Source organism: Salmo salar, chromosome ssa19 (genome assembly GCF_905237065.1).
Source record: "Salmo salar chromosome ssa19, Ssal_v3.1, whole genome shotgun sequence".
NCBI lineage: Eukaryota > Metazoa > Chordata > Actinopteri > Salmoniformes > Salmonidae > Salmo > Salmo salar.
The window spans coordinates 55,876,840-55,888,982 of record NC_059460.1 but is presented as its reverse complement, the minus strand read 5'-3'; the positions used below and the strand labels follow the sequence as shown (position 1 = coordinate 55,888,982).

Genomic DNA, 12,143 nt, shown 5'->3' with positions numbered 1-12,143 from the left:
CACCGCCTCAACACTGTAACACTGCCTCAACACTGTAACACTGCCTCAACACTGTATCACTGCCTCAACACTGTATCACCGCCTCAACACTGTATCACCGCCTCAACACTGTAACACCGCCTCAACACTGTAACACCGCCTCAACACTGTATCACCGCCTCAACACTGTATCACTGCCTCAACACTGTTTCACTGCCTCAGCACTGTAACACCGCCTCAACACTGTAACACCGCCTCAACACTGTATCACTGCCTCAACACTGTTTCACTGCCTCAGCACTGTAACACCGCCTCAACACTGTAACACTGCCTCAACACTGTATCACTGCCTCAACACTGTATCACCGCCTCAACACTGTAACACCGCCTCAACACTGTAACACCGCCTCAACACTGTATCACCGCCTCAACACTGTATCACTGCCTCAACACTGTTTCACTGCCTCAGCACTGTAACACCGCCTCAACACTGTAACACTGCCTCAACACTGTATCACTGCCTCAACACTGTATCACCGCCTCAACACTGTAACACCGCCTCAACACTGTAACACCGCCTCAACACTGTATCACCGCCTCAACACTGTTTCACTGCCTCAGCACTGTAACACTGTAACACTGCCTCAACACTGTAACACTGCCTCAACACTGTAACACTGCCTCAACATTGTAACACTGCCTCAACATTGTAATTACACTGTATCTACTGTATAATGGTTGAAGCCAACATTAGTTTATATAAAGTGAAACCATTTAATTAAGCATTTCAAACTTCTAAATGAATTAGAGGGTTTTCTGTTAATGGGATTAATGGGAAATAAACACTTGGAGATTGAGGGGCAGGAGCACATTATGATTTAGTTCCTCTGGTGGGCCAGAGGCCAGTCGTGTTAAAAGGTGAAGACATGTCCAGTAAAGTAGGCCCAGTGCCCTCAGTGCGAAAGACGAAGTGAAATATTAATATAAACTAAAATATTGATGCTCCACAGCACAGGGAGAAAACCTACAGTGTATCTGACTGTTTTAAGGCAGACGCATATTTTTTTGGTGACGTCGTGACTCAAAGCGGTTTGTTGCTGCATGGGAGTTACACTGTGTTTCTTTAGAAGTTTTCTGTATTTTTACAGGACAGTGACTTTAGTGCTACAAAAGAACTGAGTCAATAGTAAATACTCTGTGACTATTTGTACGGCCTAAGTACGTCGTGAGATTTGCCATATATTTGCTCTAATTTGGTATTATTGGTCCTGTGTGGCTCAGTTGGTAGGAGCATGGCGCTAGGAATGCCACGGTCCTGGGTTTGAATACTAAAATGTATGCACTCACTGCACTGAAAGTTGCTTTGGATAAACATGTCTGCTAAATAGTACATATAAATAATTACTGCAATGGGCTAAAATGACCAACAAAGATGGCTAGTTATTAACAATAACTTTTTGACCTTCAGTTCCCGTCTCCCTGCTACCCGCAGGCCCATGAGAACCTGGAGGAGTCCAGGCTGGAGGCGGTGAGTGACAACAACATGGAGCTGGTGCAGGACATCCTGAAGGAGCTCACTCCCCTCACGCACAGGAGCAAGGCCGCAGACGAACTGGCATGCATACTGAAGGAGCCACACTTCCAGGTCTACACACTCAACGTTTTCGTTTATGCCTGCTATCATAGCTGATCTAGGATCATGCAATCTGTCCATGCAATCTTATTCATCATGATCTAAAAGGCTAAACTGATCCAAGATCAGCCCTCCAACTCTACGACTTCTACTCCATTCTCAAAGAAATCCCTTACTGAAGGGAAACCTAACTGATGTTGCTACCATGGATGCCATGCTACTTTGTTTAATGTATCCAATGCAGTCTTCTTAAGATCAGTTGTGAATATTACTGTCTTACTAGAGCAATTCTATCCTACAGTATGTGCCATGCAATCATCCACATCTTCATCCTCTGTCCCTATTGGTCCACAGTCTCTCATGGAAACCCATGATTCGGTGGCCTCCAAGACCTTTGAGACTCCTCCTCCCAGCCCCTGTTCCTTCATGGACGCTGCCTTCAACAACCAGCCTGTGCCTCCAGATGCAGTCAGGATGGTGGGCATCCGCAAGGTGTCTGGAGAGCACCTGGTAAGACTAAGTGAGGGACAAGAAATGCTGGACACCATGGCAGCCATTTTGAAATGGCTTTGGTTTACATGTGCAACTGTGTGTTGATTTGTGGTTCTTTATGAAACTGAAAAACAAAATGGTGGTCCTTGTTAAACCTTTGTCAGTACTTCTAGTCATGGTCATGGATGTTTTCCTCTTCTTTGACTCGGCTCAGGTAGATAAAAACCAATGGTAAAATGAAGTGCTACATCTTTGTCTTTGTAGGGTGTGACATTTCGGGTGGAGAGTGGAGAGCTGGTGATCGCCCGCATCCTTCATGGCGGGATGATCGACCAGCAGGGCCTCCTCTACGTGGGTGACATTATCAAGGAGGTGAATGCAAAAGAGGTGGGCAATGACCCCAAGGTGCTCCAGCAGATGCTGAAGGAGGCCAGTGGCAGTGTGGTGCTCAAGATCCTCCCCAGCTACCAGGAGCCTCATAACCCACGCCAGGTGAGTAGGGCCCTGACCCTTGATCCCTCGGTGACCCCATACATTGACCCATATGACCTCAGCAACAGCTGCCGAAATTCCTAGGGTCCTATGATTCATTCTAATTGGAACCCTAGCCCATATCCGTTTTTGGACTTCATTACATCTGAAAGCATTGGATAGGTGTATCCAATATGCCCCCAAAAAATCCACTTAGTCTGTCAGAGTACAGTTAGAGCTATTACCATATTTCTTATACCTATCAAATCTTTTCAGATCTATATGCAATTCAATAGGATTCGTTGCTGGGAAAGTTTAACAGAAAAGATTTTTGCATTCGTTTTCAAATATTTTTTTTATCATTTGTCATAGCGTTTTGCTCTCGCTTTAAAATTATTTGCTTACAAGTTTTGGGGTTTTGCTTTTGATGTCTTATTTTTGTTTACAATTCTATATATTATGCTTTCAATTATTTGGTTTTTGATTTCAACATCCATTATTTCACCCGTTCTGGAAAATATAATGTTTACGTTCTCAACTTTATTTTTCATGTTCACTATTTATTTTATTTTGAATTCAATACATATGGCGTGAAATTGACCCCATATAATCCTACTAAACTATTTTCTCTCATGAATAATGAATTAGCTACTGGAGTGAGTAGGATTTAGAGCAAACCAAAAACAACCTGGGGAAAAAAACGGATCTGTACAAGTAGATCTGTTCCAACTAGAAAGAAAATGTTTGGATGTATGATTTCCAGCCACATCCTCAGTATTTCAGCTGACAAAAATGCTGTATATAAGAGTGTTTAAGAGTTGCACACCATTTGCAAGAGTTTTAACTTTTGCAGTAAGTTATTCAAAATAGTGCATTGTTCCCCTTAGTATGCACCCTCAATGAATACACCCAAAACACATGACTGGTTACTATTAGTCCTTTTAAACAATCCCTTTCCAGTTAGAGGCACAGCCTTTGAATTTGTTGTTGGTATAGTGTCCTTAGCTCTGTGAGTGTTTAACCCTGGAGTCTAGCTAATGGTCACAGGGTCTCAAAGGAGCCAAAGAGTGTGATAGACTGAGTATACTCAGCGACAGCATGGCCCAAATGAAAGCGAACAAGGAAAAGCTCACAGGACTGGACACCTGTCTCAAATAACAGTAATTCATGTCATGCCAATAACCCACAGCTCTGTACTGTCTATCCCATTCCACTGACCAGCCAAGGCCCAATATGAGCTGGACAGAGGCCCTGGGCCAGACGCCCATTTGAAAGAGTGCCTTTGAATCGGCCCCTCATGGCTGACTGGATAACATCAGGTCTGGGCTATTCTTTTGAAATATTTTGGGGCGCATTTCAAAAGGTTTGGACAACAAATTTAATTTCTTCCTGACGACCAACGAGGGTTCATTTTGAAGTATTTTGATTGCCGGAGGCGACTTCAAGCTGTCCAAACAGAGAGCTGCTGCAGAATGTTATCTCTGAAAGGGAGAGAGATGACAGATTAGACGCTGTTGTCTGTATAGACATTTCCCTTGCATCGGAAAACTGCTCCATCATCACAGCACATTGCCAATAATGAGAAAAACTGTTTGTCAAAACACAATTCCATTCCATATAAGGATCTACGTGCAGGTGGGTGCTACAGTACATGTTGATAGTAGATGATAAATTCCCCTTAAGTGCAAAATAAATCCAGTCCATTAAAGAGATGTTCGACTCTGTGTTTTTCACAGTATCAACAATAACCACCTCTCTGTACTGTGTGCGGGTGTATGCTGAGGTGACCGAGCTAAGTAGACAACATATTTTACCCAGTGCCCTCTCTGACTCCTAGTGGCAGCATTGGAAATCACCGTAGATCATATCGTATGGTTGTCATGGCTACCCGTTATGGCTCTTCCTCCTTTCGGCTTTTCCATTTTTAGGCGAAGGTATTACAAGGGGTGGTGCTCTAGCTTTGTAATGTCTGGGAAAGTAAGAGGCGGATGAGCAAGGCCGTCTGATTTATATGGTCCTGACCAGATACTGTAGCTATTCAATAGGGACCATTGAGACCACACGCTGGTTGACCAGATTGTGTTTACATTAGAAAGGCATGTAAACTACAGTAGTTTAGCTATAATGTACTAAAGTGTTCAACTTTGCATTTTTTAATAAGCAGTATATTATATATTATGACACACATGATAAGAAGACACGCATTCTACACACTCGTACGCATGGATGTTGTATTGTAAATATGTGATAGTGGAGTAGTGGCCTGAGGGAACACACTAAATGTATTGGGTAGAGTGTCATGAAATGTAATGCCATGTCATATTTAGAACTGTATAGAACTGTCATAATGTTGCCGGACCCCAGGAAGAGTAGCTGCTGCCTTGGAAGCAGCGAATGGGGACCCTTAATAATTACAAACACCTCTAGTCAAGTGGCTGACCTGTTCACCGAGCTCCCTCTCCATCTTCCTCAGGCCTATGTGAAGTGTCACTTTGACTACGACCCGTCCCATGACAACCTGATCCCCTGTAAGGAGGCAGGCCTGGGCTTCAGCAGTGGAGACATCCTGCAGATCTTCAACCAGGAGGACCTCAACTGGTGGCAGGTCAGTCCCTTCTAATGGACAACCACTCTTAATTCGTTCACTTTATCCCGTTTATCCCGAATAGTTTTCAATGTGTTGTTGTTTAATGTGGTGATAGGACAGCTTTATGTATTTCTTTCCATCACAGGCATGTCACCTGGAGGGGGGCAGTGCAGGTCTCATCCCCAGCCAGCTCCTGGAGGAGAAGAGGAAGGCTTTTGTCAAGAGAGATCTGGAGCTGGTTACAACAGGTGCTGTATATTATATATGCATCCTTCCTTATACCGTATTATAACCCATAAGGGCTGGAGGACACAAAGTAGCTCGACATATTCTACACGCTAAAGATAACGCTGTGAATTCACAAGTTGAACACGTTTTTCTCCTCGACATTTGTCATGGAAATTACACAAGACAATTAAAAACTCAAACGGGATAGGGTGTGGTGATGCTTTATTATTGTCTGAATGCGCAACAATATGGTCCACAACAACAACAAAAACACAAAGCATAAATGGAGACAAAATAAAGATTTGTTGCTCTGGGTGTCTTGTGTGTGCACTGTGCGCGTGTACGCTTTAGCCGCCTGCTTGTCCCCCAGTCAACCTTCAAGACGGTTGTTTCATCAGTGAAGAGGGACTAGCAATAAGCAGCAGGCTTAGAGAAGAATGACTCAGACAGGCGGGCTGATTCAATCTGTTCCTCGTTAAGCTCATTCTAAACAGAGGGGTCAGGTCACAGTCATACTGTAGTGTCCTCTGTCTGTCTGTAGCACACTAGTACATGTGGTGGGTGGTGAGTCAGCCTGCAGCCTTGCCTGCAGCTGCTTCCCTTCACTTCATGTGTGGCTCAGTTGGTAGCGTGTGGTGCTTGCAACGCCAGGTTTGTGGGTTCAATTCCCACGGGGGACCAGTATAAAAAAGTATGCAAATGTATGCAAGGCACTGTGGATAAGAGAATCTACTTAAATGTAACTTCAGTTGGAGGAAGTGCCAGTCTGCTAAGACTGCTCTTGGGCCTGATGTAGACACATATGGGACACTTGTGGGGGGTATTCATGCGGAAAATAATTATATAGAAAATGCCCATCCCAAGCTACTTGTATTGAATGTATGAATCAAACACACAACAGTGGCGTTGCCATGGTGCTACCGACTGAGCCATTGGAACCAGCATGCAGTATATGATTATGATTTGAATGTGATCTAGACATATTTAAAACGCAGAAGTGATCATTGTCAAAGGGCCAGTTTTTGTAATGCATCATCAACATATTGATCCACTGTGTTGATGTCAAAGTCGTATTTCTTTTCATAAAACAAAGAGACACACATCAAAAGGTTATGTCACGCCCATTGTTGTCCCTGCTTCAAACATACGTCCTCAAAGCCCACCTGCCGGCCATACAGAGACGACTGGGCAGTAACAGTGATTCCCAGTTGTACTGTTGTAATAAAATGGAGTGCCATCCTTACTGTAATGCAGAGGCATACTACCCTCTGGTGGTACATGCTACCTATTCCACCCTCAGCAGACTTGATTTACGATTCAGAACAGCAACACTTGTAAAAGGCAACAGACCCTGACTGGCAGGCGCTCTTCATTAAATTGATAAAGATTCAACTGAAGTGGGTTGAGAAGTACTGAATGAAGATCGAACATTTTGTGTGTTGCTTTTCACAGGTCCTCTTTGTTCTGGAATGGGCGGGAAGAAGAAAAAAAAGATGATGTATCTAACGACCAAAAATGCAGGTACGTTTTTTGTACCAACATGACCATTTGTAAACGTAACAATGTTTGAAACTGCTGCGAATGTAGTCTTTACTTGTTGTAAACATTATTAGACAAAAGTGTAAACTGTTGTCAATGCAGTATGCTAGATTGTGTAGGTGCAGCATTCATTGGATTAGGTAAAGTAATACCGTTAGTAAAGCACATATCTGATATGAATATGCTGACTGTTCAGAGTTTGATCGGCACGAGTTGAGGATCTACGAGGAGGTGGCCAAGGTTTCCCCGTTCCGTCGGAAGACGTTGGTTCTGATTGGAGCACAGGGAGTGGGCCGCCGTAGTCTGAAGAACAAACTGTTGGTGTCAGACCCCCTGCGCTATGGGACCACCATCCCCTGTGAGTAGTATTAACATTCAACACTGACAGAGCTACTGACACTTTGATGTACTCTGGTATTTTGTAATCAATGCCATATTAGAAAAGTATACAAAAAACATAAACAATTTACAAATACAAATACGGTATACACATTTGTATGAGTTACAAAGACTACATTTTGTGATTCCGTGTGCGTTGTTCAGCACTGTATTTGTCAGTTGCTATACCTTAATGTACATAACCAAACAACAACCATCAATCTGTATTTATCACCAGCAGTGGTGTAAAGTACTTAAGTAAAAATACTTTAAAGTACTACTTAAGTATTTTTGGGGGTTATCTGTACTTTACTTTACTATTTATATTTTTGACAACTTTTACTTTTACTTCACTACATTCCTAAAGAAAAGAATGTACTTTTTACTCCATACATTTTCCCTGACACCCAAAAGTACTCTTAACATTTTGAATGCTTAGCAGGACAGAAAATTGTCAAGAGAACATTCCTGGTCATCCCTACAGCCTCTGATCTGTCAGACTCACTAAACACAAATGCTTTTTTTGTAAATTATGTCTGTGTGTTGTAAACAATAGTGTACCCCTGGCTATCTGTCAATTTGCTTAATATAAGGATTTTTTTTGTTATTCGTACTTTTACTTTGGTAATTAAGTATATTTTGGCAATTACATTTACTTTTGATACTTAAGTATATGTAAACCAAATACTTCAAGGCTTTAACTCAAGTAGAATTGTACTGGGTGACTCACTTTAACTTTTTCTATTAAGGTATCTTTACTTTTACTCAAGTATGAAAATTGGGTATTTTTTCCACCACTGATCAACAGTTACCTCGAGGAAACCCAAGGTGGATGAGAAGGATGGACAGATGTACTCGTTCATGACTCGCAGTGAGATGGATTCGGACATTAAGAACGGGCGCTTCCTGGAGCATGGCGAGTACGACGGGAACCTCTATGGCACCAAGATCAACTCCATCCACGAGGTGGTGGACTCTGGCAAGATCTGCATCCTGGATGTCAACCCACAGGTAGACTATAGCATCTGGGCATCTTTATTCATTCAGATATTATCCTCTATACATTTTTGGGGGTATCAAGGTCCAGGGAAGAGGTTGATCTTGACCTTTTTTTCATTTAAAGGAGAACTGAATTCTGTCCCCCATTCATATTGTATTGTTTTATTTTTAGATTGTTGGCTACATTACCACTATGCCAAACTTCGGCACATAGTAAAGCAATAGGGTTATCATATAATGTTGTTATTGTTTAACCAAAGAAGGAGTTTGAATTACAGAGATGAAACAGAAGGAGTGGATTCCTTTAATGAGACACATTTTCAAGTGATTCATGGCCAATTTGATTAGCTCGTTACGTCATTAGCGGCTAATAATAATATATTGTTACAGCTACTTTTATTCCACGCTACAGGCACTTAAGGTACTGCGGACGTCAGAGTTCCTTCCCTACGTGGTGTTTATTGAGGCTCCAGATTACGAGGTCCTCAAAGCCATGAATAAGTCTGCCAAAGAAGCCGGAGTCATGACCAAACAGTTAACGGTGAGTCCCAGACAGACTGGATAGTTGTATCACAGCTACATCATTGGTCCTGTTACTGTTAGCAGACATTGTTGTTAGACACATGGTAAAATGTAGGACTGGTATGTTCAAAATGCATTAACCCTAGCAATTCATCGTCTTTAATATGCCCATTCACGGAAATTCATTTCTGACCGTGTACAACAAATCTCAGTGTTTACGTCATCCCTTATTACCTTCTCGGTCATGCCATGGGATCAGTTTGACCTTTTAGACCACAATGAATAAGATTGTAATGGACAGGGAGGATCTGATCCTAGATCCGCACGTCTACTCTGAGATGCTTTTTGAATGGGCCCAATTGTTCATACACAAACAGGTCATAGTTGTCCATGATAACCACTATCATCACCCTGTTGTTCCTCCCATGCAGGACTCAGAGCTGAAGAGGACAGTGGATGAGAGCGAAAGGATCCAGCGGGCCTACGGGCATTACTTTGACCTGAACATCATCAACGACAGCCTGGAGGGGGCCTTCTGCGGCCTGAAGATGGCGCTGGAGAGACTAGGCGCAGAGCAGCAGTGGGTTCCTGTCAGCTGGGTCTTCTAAAGGCCGGTCAGAGGTCAGAGCTAGAGGTCAGGATGTCATCATGAGGAGGTCAGAAGAGGCGTCAAAGGCCTGAGGAGTTGGTACAGGCCGCAGGTAGAGAGGGACCAATCAGGAGAGAGTAAATTGTAAAGGGATGGAGCTTCCCTCCACAGCTTGTGACGCTATTGGTTGGAGGTCTGTTGTAAGGGGCCAATCCCGATGTTCCAGTGCAAGGGGTCTGCCTCGTGGTAGACTTTTGCACAAATTATATACTCCGCAGACATGATGTCAAACTGCAATTTTTGTAAAAAAAATATGTAAAAAATAAACAAATAACCAAATATATATTGGTATTTGTTGAGGAGGCTTTAGAGGGGATTTGAGCTACAGTGCGTAGCGTGTGAGTGATACGAGTGACAGTATATTATATATGTTGAAGTAGGCTTATATATTTTGCAAATACTGTGCTGGCGGTCTTGGAGTATAATGGATATTGTTATACTACCAGGAGTTCCCTGAAAATGTTTAGCCTTCCCAAATCTTACAAAAACTATGTAGTGCAATGTTTACATTGAATGTTTCGTTTCGTGGCCGATTTAGAATACAAAGGTACCAACTGTCACACTATTCTTTATATAAACTTCGGTGTATTTTGTCATATGAGTGTACGATTGTAAATATTTGACAGTTGTCCTGATGTTACTGTACTTATTCTTATTTATGTTTTCTTTGTTGAAAAAAAATATAGCACAGCAATACATGATCTGAGACGAATACACAAATTCACGCATGAAGCATACGAACTCACACAAAGACATACACACAGCAATCAACAATGCATACACGTCAATACGCTCTATTTTCTCACTCTGAGAATTTAATATTTTAATGTCATCTTAAATTTCTTTGTTCTTTGTTACCATGTTTTAAAAAAAATCAAATGTGTGTTTTTTTTAATTAGTTTAATGTGCGAGATGTTGGAAATATTCAGTTGGTGATCTTTTTAGCACAGCTGTGACCACAATCGCTAAGTGTGAATTTAGGCCCCTAAGAAATGTTTTAGATGATTGAAACTATGTTTAATTGAAACTGTGTAATTGTTTGATTGCTCTGCACACTTGTTCGTTTTACTTCATGTGGACTATAGTGTCTGTCACTTATAGTGTCTGACTCTCTGAGTAGAACATTTGTTTTGATGGACATATATAGTTTATTTTCAATGTTGATTATATATATATATATATATATATATATATATATATAGTTTATTTTCAATGTTGATTTTATATATATATATATATATATATATATATATATATACACCAGTCAAAAGTTTGGACACACCTACTCATTCCAAGGTTTTCCTTTATTTTTACTATTTTCTACATTGTATAATTATTTTCTACATCAAAATTATGAAATAGTTTATTCAAAGTGGCTACTTTGAAGAACCTAAAATATATTTGGATTTGTTTAACGCTTTTTTGGTTACTATATGTTTCCATATGTGTTATTTTATAGTTTTGTTGTCTTCACTATTATTCTACAATGTAGAAAATAGTATGAATAAAGAAAAACCCTTGAATGAGTAGGTGTCCAAACTTTTGACTGGAACTGTATATATAAAAAATAAGTGGCTTCCAACATGCTTACTTTGCCTTAACATGGTACAGAGGCCAAGGATATACTGTACACTAGTTATAGGTTGAAATGTTATCTATTTTTCACATGCTACAGCATGATTACTGTATGTTATCCCTTTCCCTATGATTAAAAAAAAAGTATGTATAATTCCAGTGATTTTATCTCAGAATTTCGTAAATATTGTACTGTAACCAAGGTTATATATAAAGAAAGCTTTAGTGCTCTGGGTTACTATACTACTGTGCTGAGGTAGTGGGGCAGCTACACAAGATTGTAATTCTGATGTTCATAGAAAAATATTAAAGATGAAATATCTTGTAGAACATTGCCTCGTCCTCATGGCTTAAGGTAGATTTTATTCTAAATGTACTTCCTTGTGTTACGAATAGAGGTTAGTTAAGGTTAGTTAGTAGTTAGGTGCACAGGTAGGCTGAATCCCAAATCAGCCCCTCGGCTCTTCATTTGGGCATTCACGCACACCTCTGCCATATACACAAGTGTCCCAAAGCTGAGGGTGTCGGTGCTAATTAGAACCTCCGATAGCCACTTTGACCGAGCCAGCAAGGCTGGAGGCTCCAGGCGAAGTGCTATCCCAACATGCACTGCAGTATGTTTGGAATTTGCGCAATTTCATGCAAAATAATTATATGTCACGTGCATTTGTTTGTGTCTGATTTCGAGGCTTGACAAATGAAATTCCACCCAAATTAAATGTTTAACTGTTACTGAGGTTCACATCTTGTGAAAGGACAAGTGGGATATGTTCGTTTGAATTTCATGCTTGTTTTATTATTTAAATATGGAACATGAATTGCATCATTCAAGTCACCAGTGTGTCCTAAAGTTGATGGCTTCATTTGATCCGCTTGCCACTCTGGAAGTCACCCTTTGAGTTTCTTCAGTGAAGAAGGTACAAGGGAGGGCCCACCAAGCGAGTAGGTAGGGGCGAGGGGCTGGTTTGGGACACCACACATCCACACTCCATCTCAAGGTGGCATAAGTAATCAAATCAAATGTTATTTGTCACATGCACCGAATACAACAGGTGTAGACCTTACAGTGAAATGCTTACTTACAAGCCCTA

General features: G+C 41.3%; 1 protein-coding gene across 6 annotated transcripts in view; it reads left to right on the top strand.

Annotated features, from left to right (window-relative positions):
• mpp2b (MAGUK p55 scaffold protein 2b) overlaps window positions 1–11,386 on the top strand; it is a 43,741-nt gene extending 32,355 nt beyond the window's left edge. For 3 of the 6 annotated variants that reach the window (XM_045702509.1, XM_045702512.1, XM_045702511.1), the window contains 10 exons: window positions 1,472–1,624; window positions 1,967–2,122; window positions 2,369–2,596; window positions 5,049–5,180; window positions 5,308–5,410; window positions 6,843–6,911; window positions 7,126–7,287; window positions 8,116–8,318; window positions 8,719–8,847; window positions 9,260–11,386. In XM_045702509.1, coding sequence (XP_045558465.1) covers window positions 1,472–1,624; window positions 1,967–2,122; window positions 2,369–2,596; window positions 5,049–5,180; window positions 5,308–5,410; window positions 6,843–6,911; window positions 7,126–7,287; window positions 8,116–8,318; window positions 8,719–8,847; window positions 9,260–9,436 — 1,512 coding nt within the window. In that variant the 3' untranslated portion in view covers window positions 9,437–11,386. Of the gene's footprint in view, window positions 1–1,447; window positions 1,625–1,966; window positions 2,123–2,368; window positions 2,597–5,048; window positions 5,181–5,307; window positions 5,411–6,842; window positions 6,912–7,125; window positions 7,288–8,115; window positions 8,319–8,718; window positions 8,848–9,259 lie in introns of all 6 variants that reach the window. The other 3 variants (XM_014159011.2, XM_014159015.2, XM_014159014.2) reach the window with 1 other exon arrangement.
• Window positions 11,387–12,143: the final 757 nt, after the last annotated feature.